At 38.3% G+C, this 16,667-nt stretch overlaps 1 protein-coding gene across 1 annotated transcript; it reads right to left on the bottom strand.

The window, feature by feature from the left end:
- Positions 1-13,163: 13,163 nt before the first annotated feature.
- On the bottom strand, positions 13,164-16,331 carry LOC126585473 (protein SRC2 homolog). Its single transcript, XM_050249920.1, has 7 exons — positions 16,092-16,331; positions 15,822-15,926; positions 15,555-15,681; positions 15,360-15,431; positions 14,118-14,163; positions 13,696-14,011; positions 13,164-13,595 (listed from the first exon to the last, which is right to left on the bottom strand). The coding sequence occupies exons 1-7, from the start codon at positions 16,207-16,209 to the stop codon at positions 13,558-13,560; spliced, it is 822 nt and encodes a 273-aa protein (XP_050105877.1). The 5' UTR covers positions 16,210-16,331; the 3' UTR covers positions 13,164-13,557.
- Between the last annotated feature and the right edge of the window lie 336 nt (positions 16,332-16,667).

Genomic DNA, 16,667 nt, shown 5'->3' with positions numbered 1-16,667 from the left:
AGAAAAATGGTTGAATCGTGTGGAGAAGACCTTTTAGGTGAAGCAGAGTCAGGGGAATCTTTCTTCTAATAGATGGGTCGAGATGACTACCAGGTTTTTGGGAGAACAGCCTGCATCCTGGGGGAGACAGGAGTCTTACTAGATGACCCCAGAAGAGATTGTAGACTGGGAGTGTTTAAGGAACGGTTTCAGAAAAGGTTCATTCCTCCTGCATATATCGATCTTAAGAAACAGGAGTTTACTTATCTGAAGCAAGGAAAGATGTCCGCTAATGAGTATTACAGGATGTTTACTGATCTGTCGAGATATGATCTGGAAGATGCTGCTAATCCAGTAGAGATGTCCGTTTCAGTTTGGGTACGAAGAAGAAATGGCGTTCCATATCGACATCGACTCACTGTGCCTCTTACCAGGAGTTCTATGAGATTCTACTGAGGATTGAGGCCTCAGAGAACATGCCTAGTGAAGGTGAAGATGAGGAAGGAAAGAATGGAGGCCAAAGACGAGATGACAAAGGAAAAGGGCAAGCATTTCGTAAGACGAGAACTTTAAGAGGAGTGGTGGCAGTTCCAGCTCTTTTAGAGGAGGATTTAGTACTAATATGCAGAGAAAAGGTGGTAGATTCAATGGAGGTCCGAAGTTCCAGAGACAGAGAGATTTTGGTGGTCCAGGTGGATCGGCATTTTGGGGAGTGTAAGAGAGGCAGCAATGGATGTTTTACTTGTGGACAGATGGGTCATAGGGCTGCTCAATGCCCTCAGAGTCAGAGAGACCTCAGCAGTCTTCCTTCCCACCACCTGCACCGACCCAACAAGCTTCAGGATCTGGTGGTTACACTCAGACTAGACGAGGAGGTGCCTACCACTATCAGGGTGACGCCGCTCCCTGGACCTCATGACAGCAGCAGCATTCTCAGGATCCTCGATATCAGAGTGGGTACCCTCAGTATTAGGGAGGATCTATGTCTTATCAGCCACATTCAGTCAGTGGATCTCAGTGGTACCAAGGGGGACAGCTCCAGCAGGGAGAGATTGCTACTAGTAGTGCAGGATCTTCGAGGCAGTCGAGTCAGCAGAGGCAGGGACATGGTATTCATGCCAACAGAGGTCGCAGTACACGACAGCAGAATCAGGGACATACCACAACATGTCACTATAAGATGCCCAGAATAATCCAGATTTAATCATGGGTACGTTAAATATTCTTGGTCATTTTGCTAGAGTGTTGATTGATTGGGGTGCTACACATTCTGTTATTTCTCATACATTTTCTCAAGTGACACAACCTCATCCTACACCTCTACACCTCTAGGATATAATTTAGATTTTTTTATGCCTAGAGGGGATAGCTGTTTTATGGATCGGGTATATCCAGGATGTCCAGTGATATTAGAGGATATTATTATGCCGACTAATCTTATGTCGTTGGATATTAGGGATTTTGATGTGATTTTGGGCACTAATTGGTTGCATTATAATCGTGCCAAGATAGATTGTTATGGGAAGACACTCACATTTCATTGTCCTGGATTACCTGAAGTTACATTTGTAGGAGAGCCTAGTGGGGTGAGGCATGGTATTTTTTTAGCCATGAAAGCAAAAAGAATGTTGTCGAAAGGTTGTCAAGGATATTTGGCTCATGTGGTGTTGAATGATGATGCTCCTAGTAGTGTGGAGGATGTTCGTGTGGTCAGATATTTTCTGGATGTATTCCCTGAGGATTTGCCTGGATTGCCACCAGATAGAGAGGTGGAATTTGTTATTGATCTACTTCCAGGTACGAATCCCATATCCTTAACTCCTTATTGAAAGTGCAGTTACAAGACTTAGTGGATAAAGGTTTTACTCAGCCAAGTACTTCACCTTGGGGAGATCCAGTTTTATTTATGAGGAAGAAACATGGAACTTTGAGGTTGTGCATTGATTACAGGCAATTAAATCGGGTAACCATAAAAACCGTTATCCATTGCCTCATATAGATGATTTATTTGATCAACTCAGAGGTGTCTGCGTATTTTCTAAGATTGACTTGAGGTCGGGATACTATCAATTGAAGATTAAAATTGAAGATGTCTCTAAAACCACATTCAAGACTCGATATGGTCATTATGAGTTTCTTATGATGCCATTCGGGTTAACTAATGCACCAGCAGCTTTTTTGGACTTGATGAATCGAGTATTCCAGCCATATTTGGACAGGTTTGTTATTGTCTTCATTGACGATATTCTAGTATACTCTAAGTCTAAGGCTGAGCATGCTAGACATTTGAAGTTAGTGCTGAGCAGTTTGAGGGAACACCAACTATATGCTAAGTTTAGCAAATGTGAATTCTGGTTGAATCAAGTAGCATTTTTGGGACTTGTCATTTCTGTTCAAGGTATTCAAGTGGATTCTCAGAAAGTGGTAGCTGTGGAGAATTGGGAGCAACTCGAACCGTCACCAAGGTACGGAATTTTCTTAGCCTAGCAGGCTATTATAAACGATTCGTTAAGGATTTTTTAGTGATTGCTCTGCCATTGACGAGGTTGACTCGAAAGGATGTTAAATTTGAGTGGGATAATAAGTGTGAGCAAAGTTTCCAACAGTTAAAGCACTACCTCACTCATGCACCTGTTCTAGCACTTCCTGATGATAGCGATAATTATGAGGTTTATAGCGATGCTTCTTTGAATGTTTTGGGTTGCGTATTGATGCAACATGGTAGAGTAATTGCTTATGCTTCGAGATAGTTGAAACCTCATGAGAAGAATTACCCTACACATGATTTGGAATTAGCAGCTATCATCTTTGCTTTAAAGATTTGGAGACATTATCTTTATGGTGAGAAATGTAAGATCTTCACAGATCATAAGAGTTTCCAGTATCTGTTTACTCGGGGAGATCTTAATCTTCAACAACGGAGGTAGATTGAGTTACTTAGTGACTATGATTGCACGATTGAGTATCATTTTGGTCGTGCAAATGCAGTGGCGGATGCACTTAGTAGAAAGACTCCAGCCAGACTTAATGCCATTTATGATTGTCATGTTCCTCTCCTAGCAGATTTGAGGTCCACTGGAGTGGAGCTAGGAGTGGAAGATTGAGAAGAAGCCTTGCTTGCTAATTTTCAGGTTAGGCAAGTTTTAATTGATCGTGTGCTTGAGGGTCAAATGATTGATGAGGAGACCCTGAAAATAATTCAAGCAAGGAACCAAGGCAAAAATAAAGATTTCAAGATTCAAGAAACTGATGGCATGCTTATGCAGGAAAGTAAAATGTATGTGTCGAATAATGCAGAGTTAAAGAAAGAAATTTTGGATGAAGCACATATTTCGGCATATGTGATGCATCCAAGAGGTACTAAGATGTATCATACCATTAGACCATTTTATTATTGGCCGGGTATGAAAAGAGAAATTGCCGAATATGTGAGTAGGTGTGCCATTTGCCAACAGGTTAAAGCTGAAAGAAAGAAGTTGTTTGGGTTGATGCAGCCACTTCCCGTTCCACGGTGGAAATGGGAAAATATTACTATGGATTTTGTGTACAAGCTTCCTCGCACACAGAATGGTTATGACGACATTTGGGTGGTAGTTGATTGGCTTACAAAGTCAGCACATTCTAATCCAGTAAGGGAGAAGTATTCGCTAAGCCAATTAGCTAAGTTATTTATATCACATATTGTGAAGTATCATGGTGTGCCAGTTAATATTATCTCGGATCGGGATCCTAGATTTACTTCCAAGTTCTGGATAGCATTCCAGGAAGCTCTTGGTACGAGATTACTTTATAGTACGGCATATCATCCTCAAACAGATAGACAATCTAAGAGGATCATTCAGATTAGAGGATATGTTAAGATCTTTAGTGCTGCAATTTGGAGATAGTTGGCATGATTGTTTGGATTTGATGGAGTTCGCCTACAACAACAGTTACCATTCGAGTATTGGTATGGCAGCATTTGAGGCACTTTATGAGAAATCTTGTCGTACGCCTCTATATTGGTCAGAGGTTAGCGAAAGAGTTTTAGTGGGCCTTGAGATTGTGGATGTGACTACTCAAAATGTTCAGGTAATTAAGTCTAACCTGAAAACAGCCTAAGATCGACAAAAGAGCTTAGCAGACAAACATGCCACTGATCGGAAGTATGATGTAAGTGATTGGGTATTCCTGAAACTATCCCCTTGGAGAGGTGTTGTACGATTTGGAAAGAAAGGAAAGTTGAGTCCTAGGTACATTGGACCATATATAATCACCGAATGAGTCGGTGAGGTTGCTTACAAGCTTGAGTTGCCTCCAGAGTTATCCAAGGTGCACGATGTGTTTCATGTTTCGATACTTCGACATTATGTTTCAGATCCTTCACATGTGATTCCTCCTCAACCTTTGGAAATCAATTCGGACTTGACTTATGATGAGGAGCCAGTGACTCTATTGGATTGGAAGGATAAGGAACTGAGGAACAACACCGTACGCTTGGTAAAAGTATTATGGAGAAATCATTCAGTAGAATAAGCTACTTGGGTGACAGAGGATTGGATGAGAGAGATGTATCCACGCTTGTTTTATGATTATTAGTGGATGCATTGGTTGTATGTAATTTCAAGGACGAAATTTTTAAGGTGGGGAGATTGTCATAGCCCGTCCCGAAAATTAATTATTGTGGTTGTGAAAAGACAGATTTACCCTTAAGCGTTGGATGTGTGTCTATGTTTGGGTTAAGGAATCGGGTCAATTAGTTCTATTCCTAACTAATTGGACCCAATTAGAACAAAAGGATTATACAAATGTGTTTGGTGTGTATGTTTGGACCACACACACATCCATACCCCTTTCTCTCTCTTCTCTCCCGTGCTACCTCTCTATCTCTCATACTCTCTCCCTCTCCCTCTCGGCATTGTGTACGGACAAACACCAAAACCCATTCAAACTTTGTAGATTGAGGATACTGAAGGCATCGTGTTCCTGCAAGCTCAGGAACACTTCTAGACCATTTTCAGGTAAGGACAACTTTGTCTTCACGTCGAAACTGTAACCCCGATTTGGGGTACTGTTCATGCAAATGTTAAATCTTGTGTTTTTTGGAAATTTCAAGCTCACATGAAGCTTAAGGAGGTTTTCACGAGTTTCAGGGTACTTCGTTGGAAGGAAATGGACGTCGGAGGGCCGAGATCAAAGCTATCCTAGGTAAGCCGATCTATCGAGCTTTCCCTAGGAAAATGTAGCAATTTTTAGGTCTTAAAACTATTATAACGTGATTGTAGATGTCCCTAGCTTCATTTTGGTACAAATTTCATGAAAAATGGTTAAGAAACGAGTGAGAAATAGGTAGTTCCATGTCTGCCCAGAATCTAGCGCCGGTGACACAGTTCTGGCATCTGGAGGTTGAAGGTGATGTGCATGAGGGCACATGAGGCCATGCCCTCCCCTGCGCGTGGGGGCGCGTGAGCCACAGAAAAATTTATCTAAAAATATCACGATGTTCGTGAGGTTGTGTAGATCACTGTGGTATATTCATATACCTAAATTGAGCAATGTATGAGAAGTTATTAGCTAGTTTTGCCTATATGCTTTAAAATAATGTTTTTATAGTTAATTCGCATATAGGTGAGACTTATTCTGAGGACGAGCGTATCCACGGGTGACTCAGGGGTTATGACCCGTCGACATACCAGTGAGTGGGCTTTTGTTTTCAGTATATACTTATATACTTGATATATTTCCCAGAAATGCATTTTTTGGAAAGTATGCTTTGAAATAATATGGCAAATGCTTTTATATTCTGAATATGCATTTCATGGTTGCATATATATATAAATGTGGTGCTGTGGAGGTACAGGTAACTTCAGGTAAATTATATTTGGTTATATGAATCATCGATGATATGATATGTGACTGAATAATGTTGAGCTCATAAAACTGCACCTAGGGTGATTGTGATTTAGCCAGAGATATGAAGTACAGGCTTGTTTATTTACGTCACCTCCCACACTATATGCTCATATAGGATCCAACTTAAGTGCATAGTCTTGTCGTACAGATCTTATTCATGGTTCCGACTCGTAGGTGACTAGCAATTTATCGCCCGGCTATTATGAGAAAATAGAATTGAGCATAAATATATTTCACCCAATCTTGTCGTACAGACCCTTTTTAGTGGTTCCGACTTATGTGCAGTATATTGTCGTATAGGTCATTGTAGTGACTCCGGCTAGATTGACTTTTAAGCTATGAATTCAGCCGTACAAACTACCATAAGGGTTCCGGCTAACATATCATATTTCTATAAAATCATTCTTACCTGGATTGTTTACTTTGTTATATTTTGGCATGGCATACATATGAATATGATTATGTGAAGCATGAATTGATTTCAGATATATATATATATATATATATATATATATATATATATATATATATATATATATATATATAGGTTTATGCTTATATCTTGATTCTGGGAAAACTATACATGTTTTACAGCGAGGGGTTAGTATATTGATAAACAAAATGGTTTTGTAAAACATTTGTTTTTGCCCACTCACGTTTTCTGTTTTGCACTCCTCCAGGTTTTAAGTAAGCTTGTTGTTGGTGGCTTGAGGACGTCAGCAGTTCTGACTTATATAAATAATAGTAGGACATTCCTGGTACTGTATAACTTGTACTTGTCCTACTGGACTGCACCTAGACTTTATGCTCTGATTAGGAGTGTTCACTGTTGTAACTAACTCCTATCACTTTTTGTTTAGTAGTGCACTCTAGTAATTTGGTTTTCAATTATTCGTATATTTCTTATCTTTATCGCTTCCGCACTGTGCACATAGCTACGTCACTCTCACGTGACGGCCAGCATGCCTTGATCTCGGTCGGGGTGTGTCAGTTGGGATGATTCTTTGCAGCACGTATATAGGTTCTTTAATCTTGAGATTCACATTGGATTATAGAAATGTTCAAAACTCTTGATCTAAGAATGGTTTTGAAGGATATACATTATAGTTGTTAAAGTATATCTTTTAAGTTGTTCTATACTTTTTCTTATGCGGTCTCATGTCATTTCAGAGGGAGGGTTATGTTCTTGGATTCGATGGATTATCATATGCTATCAAAGTTAACTATGCTTGCAACTTCTTGAGAAAGATGAGCAAGAAAAGTTTGGTTATAGTGGCTACTGTTGTAAATTTCAAAATTGATGGCCATTATAAGGCTTCTAAGCTTGAGGAATCACATTTATTATTGTACAAGACAGATTTGTTATTTAGGTTCTGTTGACAATTTTTGACAATTTTATGGAAACATTGTTGACAATTTGAGTGTTTTAGCCTCTGTTGAAGGCTCTTGTGAAAGGCAAACTGAAGAAACTTGGTACAATATGTATCCAAATGAATGTTTTCATTTATTTTCTTATATCGTTTGTAAATTTGTTACTCGATTCTTTTATGGGGTGCTCCTATCCATTTCGAATTCTTATGTCTTTTTTGTAGCTCCCATGACTAATTTACAAATGAGGAATGCTGCTAGGATTACTGATAATTTGAAGTTTTTTTTTTTTTTTGTACATTTCAACTGTGCATATTGTGAGCATCCAGTGAACATGGTGTGTACATGCTATCTGCATATTATGTGCATGGCTTTATCATGTTATGTGCATTAAAAGAGGTCAAATTTAGGTTTGTGCTCAATAATTGTAGCCTAATTTTGACATAACGCGATTAACAACAACACGAAATCATGCCCTATACGATTTGAACCTACGACATCAAGTTTTGGAGACTTAAGCATGCTTTGTTCATGTTTTTGTGTTGTGCATCTTTTCATTTAAGAAAGCAAACATTGTTAATGTTACCAAAAACTTCTCCCTTTTCCATTTACTAACAAAAAGTACATGACAACTAAATTTGAAGAAAAGTAAAAGAAAAGAAACAAATCTAGTCCCTATTAAAACCATTTAACATATCATAGAAAATGTTCATTTCCTGATGCCATCTACATGAATTGCAGCTACTGAATTTTTCATGGCACCAGTAATCCCAATGGGTCGGACTATGAAAGGACCTTGTGCACTTCCACATTCGCTGCATGCATTGACGGAAACACTGTCCTCGTGAAGTTTTATTATTCTACCTCTAACTTCCCTGTCCACCCGAATTGACCAAAAAAATTGCCAAGCTCTTTCTTTGTACTCCATTAGGCTTACCAAATTTCTGATGGTTCAAAGAATGCATAAGGCTGAGGCCTATTTCTTTTTTATCCCCTCTTGCATAGCAAGATTGCACCGTAGACGTACGTTGATACTTGATGACCCTTAGAGATCGCCTTCAGATAATCAATTCCAAGTTCGGAATTATTGTATCAGAAGTACCATCGCATCCCTTGTGTGTACAAGGCCTCAGGATTGTTCCACTCCGTGCACCATTTCAAGAACTTGTACACTTCTTCATGTCTCCTTCGTGAAGTCAATGGGTTGACCCTTTCAAATCTTCGAATGCTGATGTGTTCGAAGATGCGGTCATGTTGAACGAGTTGGTTAAACTTCTTATACACCAATTTTGCTGAATATAGGGAACGTAAGGAGCGGGAACCAACCTTGGTGAGTATTCACAGAAGAAGTTTGTTCGGAAGAGATTGTATAAAATTTGGGGTCGTTGTGCCTTTCTTCATCACTCTGCCTTTCTTCATCGTTCTACAACTGAGGTTGCTTGTGCTTTGACAAGCATGAATAAATATACCACCTCTCATGCAACCCAAAAGTCATTAATGCACAATTTCATAATTAATTATCACAATTTTCTAATTATGCCTAGTTTTTTAAGATTCTTATTTGTGTATGCACAATAACCAACTGTCATCACTCTTAATTCAAACAACCCTCGAGAACCCAACCACACACCAAAGCTATGGAACCAGTCATTGACTATTATTTGTGATTTTTTTTATTCGTTTAGGGAACATGAAGATGTAGTGTGCATATACTGTGCATTTTATGTGCACTACATGTGCATTTACTGTGCATGTTCAGCGCATGGAATGTAAATTTTCTTTGCATGTCAGTCATTCATGCACAATATTCAAACAATAAAAAGATATGCAAGCATTGATGAGTGGGAAAAAGTGGTGGCAAGGTAGATCGATGACATGGTAATGATCACACATTTGGCTAGTTTTCTGTAATCATGCGTAGTTTTTAAAGCTTGTTGTTTGTTTATCTGTACGAAGAAAAATTTATAAGTACAAAGTCCATATAATTACGAATTCAGTAGTAAATGAGAGACATAAAGGAAAACAAAAGGCTGCGTTGGAATTTAAACACTATGATTACAACAAAATTAAACGAACAAAAAAACAAACTTAGTACCTATCTCTACCACATAATATATCACAAAATATATTCTCTTCCTGATGTCATCTACAAGCATTACAAGTAGTGAACTTTTCATGGTTAGATGCATCCCAATGCGTTTGGAGTGTGAACGGACCCTGTGGACTTCCACAGTTGTTGCAAGGTTTGGTGGCAGTGTTGTCATGGTAAAGTTTTAGGATTTGGGCCCTTACTTCCCTATGCACCCAAAAGCCCAACAAACACAGCTGAAACCTCTCTCAGCATTCCATTACACTCAACCATCCTGAGTTGTGACGGTTGAGAGAATAAAGAAGTTTGAGCCCTTTGTGCTTGAAATCTCACTCATGGCACACCAACATCACACCATACATGTACATTGCTACTTGATGGCCCTCAGAGATTGCACATTTAAGCCACTAAATTCCGGCTTCTTCCTTGTTGTCTCGGAAGAAGTATCGCATCTCCACCATGTAGAAGGCCTCGAGGTTGCAGCACTGGATGCAGAGATTGATGAAGTTTGAGATTTTGTCAAATGCACCCCATGATCTAAGCGGTTTGACGGTCTTAAAGTCTGTCATATTGATATGTTTGTAAATGCGAGGATCTTCAGCTATTTCCTTGAACTTCGTCAAAACCATCTTCGTCGAAAAGAGGTACCTTAATGAGCAGGAAGCAACGATGATGGGAATTTTGAGAAGAATGTCGTCAAAAACAGATTGCATGGAGGAAGAAATGGTGTAACCTTTCTTCATCATTTTCAACTTCTGGTTTTTTTTTTTTTTTTTTTGGGAGGATGTAAATTGAACTTGTGGTTTTGTAATGAAACACAAACCCACAAGATAGCCTAAATTAAATGGAAAATAAGAGTCATTCAAACAATGCAACTTCCCATGACAAAAATAAGTAATAATTCAAAAATAAAACCACCAAATACCATTATAGAAGTAAACTAATGATAACTGCCCTCCATATACACGGCATGCGCATTATATGCACAACGCATGCGCATTATGTACACAGACTGTGCACATACTAAGCACACTTAATGATTTCCTATGGTCATGATATGCACATTGCATGGTGCGTCTTGAATACTGAAAACATATAATCTGGAATTGGGAAAATTATAATTTTCCCAAACCTTTTTGGGTGAATTAAGTACCCACACAAAACATTAATTAAATCCCACTACTTTTGTAATATATTCTTATTAAACATTGAGAAATTCATGAGTTGACATGAGGCAAAAGCCCATCTTACACATTGAATGCAATGCACACCTTAAGTAGGCTAGGACAAGACATGAGGGTCATGTACACCACATCTACACCGCATGTACCTTGTCTTGTCAATTTTCTAACTAGGTTGCCAACCAAAACGTTTAGAAACAAAGCATGGAAGGAAAAATTTGGTATTCAATTTGCACTTTTTTGTTTGCGATTTCACGAATATGAGGATGGTGCATTTTCAAATATATGAAACCCTTAAATAATGGTGTAAGTCTCATCCCTTTTGGTGCCTACTCTTGAACATAATCCCAAGGCCAACATGCTAATTCCAACTAGGTTTACAATAATGTGTGGAAATTTTTTATTTTTGATGTGGTACAATACTGGTTATGTTCTAATTTGTGTTTCAGTACAATTGCAGAAAATTTCACAAAATTTTCCCCATGTGTGCATACAATGTGCATATGTTCTATAGGATTCTTGCATAAGGTGTGCATTTCTTGCGCATGGCATATTATGTGCATGTGCTATGCATATTATGTGCATTCTATGTTCATGGTATGTGCATATAACAAGGATAAATAGTATGCATGTTTATTATCATAAAATACTTAGCTAACACATTGCATAACAATAAAATGTTATATAATCACATTATGGTTGACGCAATTCCTTTCCCTTCACTAGTCAATGAGAATCCTCAAAGCCTTTGTTGCGTTCCTCCTCCATTTTGATATTTCCCTCCCGAGAACACTTGTATGACTCAATATGGCCCCGACACTTCTAGAACAATTCAAAATTTAGGAATGTGATCCTTTCTCCAAACATGTCAGCCTTCGTTTTTTGCTTGCTTGCACGGTAGAGCGCTTCATTGGCTTCACCGTTGAGGTCCACAAGCTCTTTTTCTGCCTTCATTAGCTTATGGTTCCAATACTCGGCGATGCCTGTCTCATACTCAAGTCTCCCACGGACCTGATCTATACTTTTCAGTGGAGTCTCCGAGTCTACAAAGCTAAACAATGACGTAGGATTTGTCTTTGACGACCTCGGAAGTGGAGGAGGTTCCATGTTGTACCACCCGTGGAACTCCGCTTTAAAGCCCTTAGTTTCATGTGGGAACTTGGACATATTTGTGTTGTGAATTGTTTTGGCTATCTGAGAAGTCTAATCTTTGAGGGGGGGGGGGTTAATGGTTATTGCAACTATGTGTGAGAAGCATATTTATACACAATTGTTTATGTGGTGAGGATGTGATGCATGTGACCTTCAAAAGTTGTAAGAATCCCCACCACTACTTTTTTGTTCTCCAACTTGAACAATGCTTCCAAATGTTATTACTTCATTTCCAACATAAAGGCTAGTGTGTAATCAAATCTCACCCCCTACATCATGTTGTGCATGGGTTGGTCTAGGCATATCTAACTACTTTATAATAGTGGGGACTATACATTGATAGTTTCAACAAGACATGGGTTCAAAACTTGGAGGTTTTTACATCTTTTTCTTTGTTTTTTCTTTCTAAATCCATTGTTATGGCTTTAACTCATCATTTGAGGGACCTTATGAAACCCAGAATCCAACACCTTGTATATACTAATAACAATATACAAGCACAGGGAAAATCATATGGAGATGACAAATGTGCATGTCATGTGCATATCGTGTGCATGTCGTTTGTATATCATGTACAATTTATTTCATATTTAACTAAGACTTGTAATTCACAAATATTTTCAAACAAACACCCATTCTAGATCGAATTCACAAAAATTTGCAAGTTCACAACAAAATTAACAAATATTGAGCATTTTGTAACAAACCGACAAGCCAAATCCACCAACACAACCCCATGAATCTTCAATACCCCAAACAAAAATTAAAACGCAAAACTCTAAGATTGAAATCCAGAATCTAAAATAACAAAACCCATAAACAAATAAAGATTTCCATAACACATTTCGAGCCCTATCTTTCCCAACCCTCTTTTGTTCGACTTCCCATCTCTACAAATTCAAAAAAAAAACTGATTGAACAAACAAGTAATTAATTGCAGAAATGGAGATAATGACCGAGTTAGAAAGAGAAAGAGATGAGAGAGAGCTACGAAGCTTCACTGGCCAGAAAGAATGGATCTTTCTGGCCAAAATGCACACTTTGGTACAAAAATCATATCTTTAAGGATGAAACACTGATGCAAACGAGAAACTCACTTCGAAGCTTCACTCTCACCTTTCCTTTCTACGAAATTGAAGCTCAGAGATCTGAGCTCAACCTAGAAACCCAGAGCTCTCTTGGCATGTCTCTCTTACAATTGACAAAAATGATGGAATGAACGGAGGATTTTTAGTATTTATATGTGAGCATTTTGGTAATTTCGGTTTTGTGCATTGGTGTGCCTGGTTGGCTTGTTCTATTTATGTCCCAAGATTAAGAAATTGTCCAATTTTGGGGTATTTTCCATAATTTTTTCTTGACGAATCAAAATGGGTTACCCACGAGTTACCCGTCAACGGGTTTTTAACAAGTTATCCGATAATAATCCGATTAGTTAGTCCTGACCCAAAACCCGGATTAAACATATATAAGATATGGTGTTTCCATGAACTCTTTGAAAGTGATTGCAAGTCTGCACAACGAAATTTTATTGGCTCCAAGATATAGCAATAGACCATGTTCCGACCGGCACCGATCATAAAGCATCCTTGTTCTACCGTTCTGATGAAAATTCAGAGTACCAATTGCTTTTACAACTTCAGGATTATTGAACAAGTACAAATCCAGCAGAAAACACATACATCATTATTGCGACCTATCCACCAACATATACAAATGATTCGAACAAGTTCAAATCTAGCTCACCAAAATTCTGGTTCAAACACTAGGCGCTTTATCAACATTGGGGAGAAAGAAAGTGTCCATGCGGTAAGACAACCACCAAATTACGAGTATTAGACTTAAACACAATTAGTACCAACCGCATCTTCATTTGGGGGCTGGAGGAGCTCTATCTCAGTACGGTGGTGGAGGATAAAGTCCAGGGAAAGGACCTGATCGAAGAGCATACAACAGAAAATTAGTATTTGATGAATCATATTAGCAGCCAGAACTAAGAAACAGAAAAAATATAATAAAAAAGAAAGAGCTCACTTGGAGGATAGGGTGAGGATTGCGGGGGTGGGGGATATGTTGAAGTTGGTGGGTATGGTGGGGGAGGATAGGCAGACGGAGTATGGCCATACGCTGGCGGAGGGGGACCATATGCAGATGGTGGATACCCTGCTGTATTAGGCGAGTACAAAGGATAGGGAGATGGAGCTGGGTACCCTGCTGGCGCTGGTGGGTAAGGTCCAGGCGCTGGTGGTGCATAATGACCTGCAGGTGGGGGGGTTGAATATAGATAAGCTTGTGATGCATGTGGTGCTCCATATGGTGGTGCAGATGGAGCATAGCTTGATGCGGGTTTCTGCAGCAACCCGAAGACAGTAAGTCAGCTGGACAGATAATTAGCATGACTATATACAAGACTGTTCAAAAGTCACCCCGTTATAGTGAGAGAAGGTGCAACTTACATTTGTCTTCGAATAATGCATTATGAGCCGCACTTCTCCTCCATATCTTACCATGAAAAAGAGTTTGCGTCAGAAGTCAAACAATTTCAAAACACAACAGAATAAATCTAATTATAGGAAAGAAATGTAGTTATTAGGATTTGTTTAATGAACTTTCTAGATGCAAAAACCAAATCCACACATCTGTAAGAAGGAAAGACAAAACAGGTACTCAGAAGGATGAAATGTATTGCAAGATCTTCAATCAAATTCCCAGCCCTTTTTCCTTCTTTAGCCCAGATTGTAAATTACTACTCTAGTTAATATGAGGGATATATATCGCTCAACTTATAACCTCATATCCTAGCCTACCCTTCCTAAGGTTCTCAATACTACATACAAGGAAGGTAAATTAATTCCCTCCTTTTTTTTTATTCGCCTTTGTATTTTACAGAATATAAACAATATGATAGTGAATGATTCCACAGCCTGTGTTTGAGCTGTCTGAGAATAGATAGATGGAACACAAAACCATATGATAGTCATTTGAGTGAATTCGTATTCTCACATCATACTATTTGTGCGCTTGGAGACTGAGTATTGAGTGGAGACTCCACGATCAGATGACAAAGAAATAGTATTGTATATTAGGGACATCACTCTACTTAGAGGGTGTCTCATATAGGCCACTTGATGCTCACTAATGTTGGAGCATAAACACAGAGTGCTTACACATAATTCACCCAATGTTTGCTCCTAAAGACAGGGTGCTTAGCATGGTCTATTCACAATCCAACAATGAATAGCTGTTTCGTGTAATGCAATGCAGACCCAAAATTAATCTTCGATCATCACGAAAAACAAATATGAAGAACCAAATCAAGGGATGTAATGTGATGTTGATGCAGAGAAAAATTATCTACAGCTTCATATGCATGATCTACACATACAATCCAGATGGGAAGAAAAAGGAAAATCATGCATGAAGATCACTGACTTGAGCATGTATAGTACACACAACCACCTCCTTATTGGATAATTTGAATCAATTAGAGATGGAGCAAGGTGCAACAACAATTTGCTAACACTAGCAGAGACATAGGAGTTTGGATATCTTAAGAATTCGGGAATATGACCATCCAACTAGAACGGCAGGCTGAAAATAAAGTAACATTATAGAAAAATAACACCTATATTATAATCCAACCATTTAGAATTAGATAGATCAAATAAAAAGCAATGAGATGAAAGTTATGTAGTTACCGGCCATGTTTAGTCTGAAGCTGCCATGTGCTGTCGTCATAACCCTGAGTAAGAACCTTCTGAAGTTGAACCCTAAAAATCGTAACACACCAAATAACGGAAATCAGCAAACTCAAAATTTCAGAATAACCAAAAGGGTCTCTAAAATTATGCCAAAATCAATATATCAAAGCATATTGGTTGAGAATTTCATACTTTCCCTCGCCAATGAAGTCGTCCAATGTGACAGTATTGCTGTTCCAGACCAGAACATTGAGTTCCCTAAGACCTTCAATCAGCGGAAACACGAACTTCTCTTGGAATGTGGGATTTTTACCACCATCTATACCAATAATTACAACTTGGGTTTGAGTCAATATTCAGATCTAAATCTCCAGATTGCAAGAACAACATAAACCCAGAAATAAAAACTAAAATTTAAGCCAAATTAACCAAGTAAACAGGGTTTAATTCGGCAATTACCTGTGCATGTTCTGGTGCGGTGCTTGTTGTGAGCATATTCAAGACAGACATATGGGTCCTGCCGAGAAATCCATTCCGTATCTCTCAATTTGTTACAACCAACAACTGCAACACCACCAGATAATCAAAACCCACATCACAAAAACTCAAAATTTGAGAAAACAAAAACAGAAAACGGAAGAAAAACAAGAAAATTTTGATGGGTTATCTTGAAAATTATAAATAATTGTATAATTTGACACAAAAAATAATGGGAAATTGAAATGATACCAGTAACTTCAAGAAGCTGGCCTTGAATTCCAGAAATCGACATGAAGGAATAGTCAGGAGGCAACGATGAGTAGTATGGTGCAGACGAATAGGATGATGAAAGTTCAAATCTTGACATGTCTCTCCAAAAGGTGTTGCCCTTTTTATACAAATCCAATTCCGCGTATTTAATTTCTTGAATTTTTTATTACTTTTTATTAAATTCTTAAGCATGGTTGTGTAAAATTAATATAGACACGATTAATTGTGATTGGCTTAGGGTTTCAGTATTGTTTCGTTTTTTAACTTTTTTCCAGTTTCTGTGACTTGGAGGAAAGGAACGAACATTGTATGAAATCTCAGTTGAGACGGAAAGCGCGTGGAATAGCAAAAGACTTTCCGTGCTTCGAATAAATGGATTTTGTCTCCAGTCAGCGCTTTTTTTTTTCTTTTTTCTTTTTTTTTTAACAAATGATATCCATATATATAAGAGAGCTTTAATAAAAATGGCTTAAGCTAACTTTTATTTAATGAAAAACCACCTTAAACTATTATTTAATAAAAAAGGTTTAAATTTTAATCATTAGGACACAAAAC

The sequence above is a fragment of the Malus sylvestris genome, chromosome 10 (assembly GCF_916048215.2).
Source record: "Malus sylvestris chromosome 10, drMalSylv7.2, whole genome shotgun sequence".
Taxonomy (NCBI): Eukaryota; Viridiplantae; Streptophyta; class Magnoliopsida; order Rosales; family Rosaceae; genus Malus; species Malus sylvestris.
The sequence above is the reverse complement of the archived record's forward strand: the minus strand, read 5'-3'. Positions and strand labels throughout refer to the sequence as shown.

What these genes read in the sequence shown, in the direction of transcription:
- LOC126585473 (XM_050249920.1), bottom strand. Translation starts at nt 16,209, where the DNA reads ATGTCAAGATTTGAACTTTCATCATCCTATTCGTCTGCACCATACTAC. An exon ending in CCAGCTTCTTGAAGTTACTG is followed by an intron (nt 15,927 to 16,091) that starts GTATCATTTCAA and finishes GTGGTGTTGCAG; the next exon opens with TTGTTGGTTGTAACAAATTG. An exon ending in TGCATTATTCGAAGACAAAT is followed by an intron (nt 14,012 to 14,117) that starts GTAAGTTGCACC and finishes GGGTTGCTGCAG; the next exon opens with AAACCCGCATCAAGCTATGC.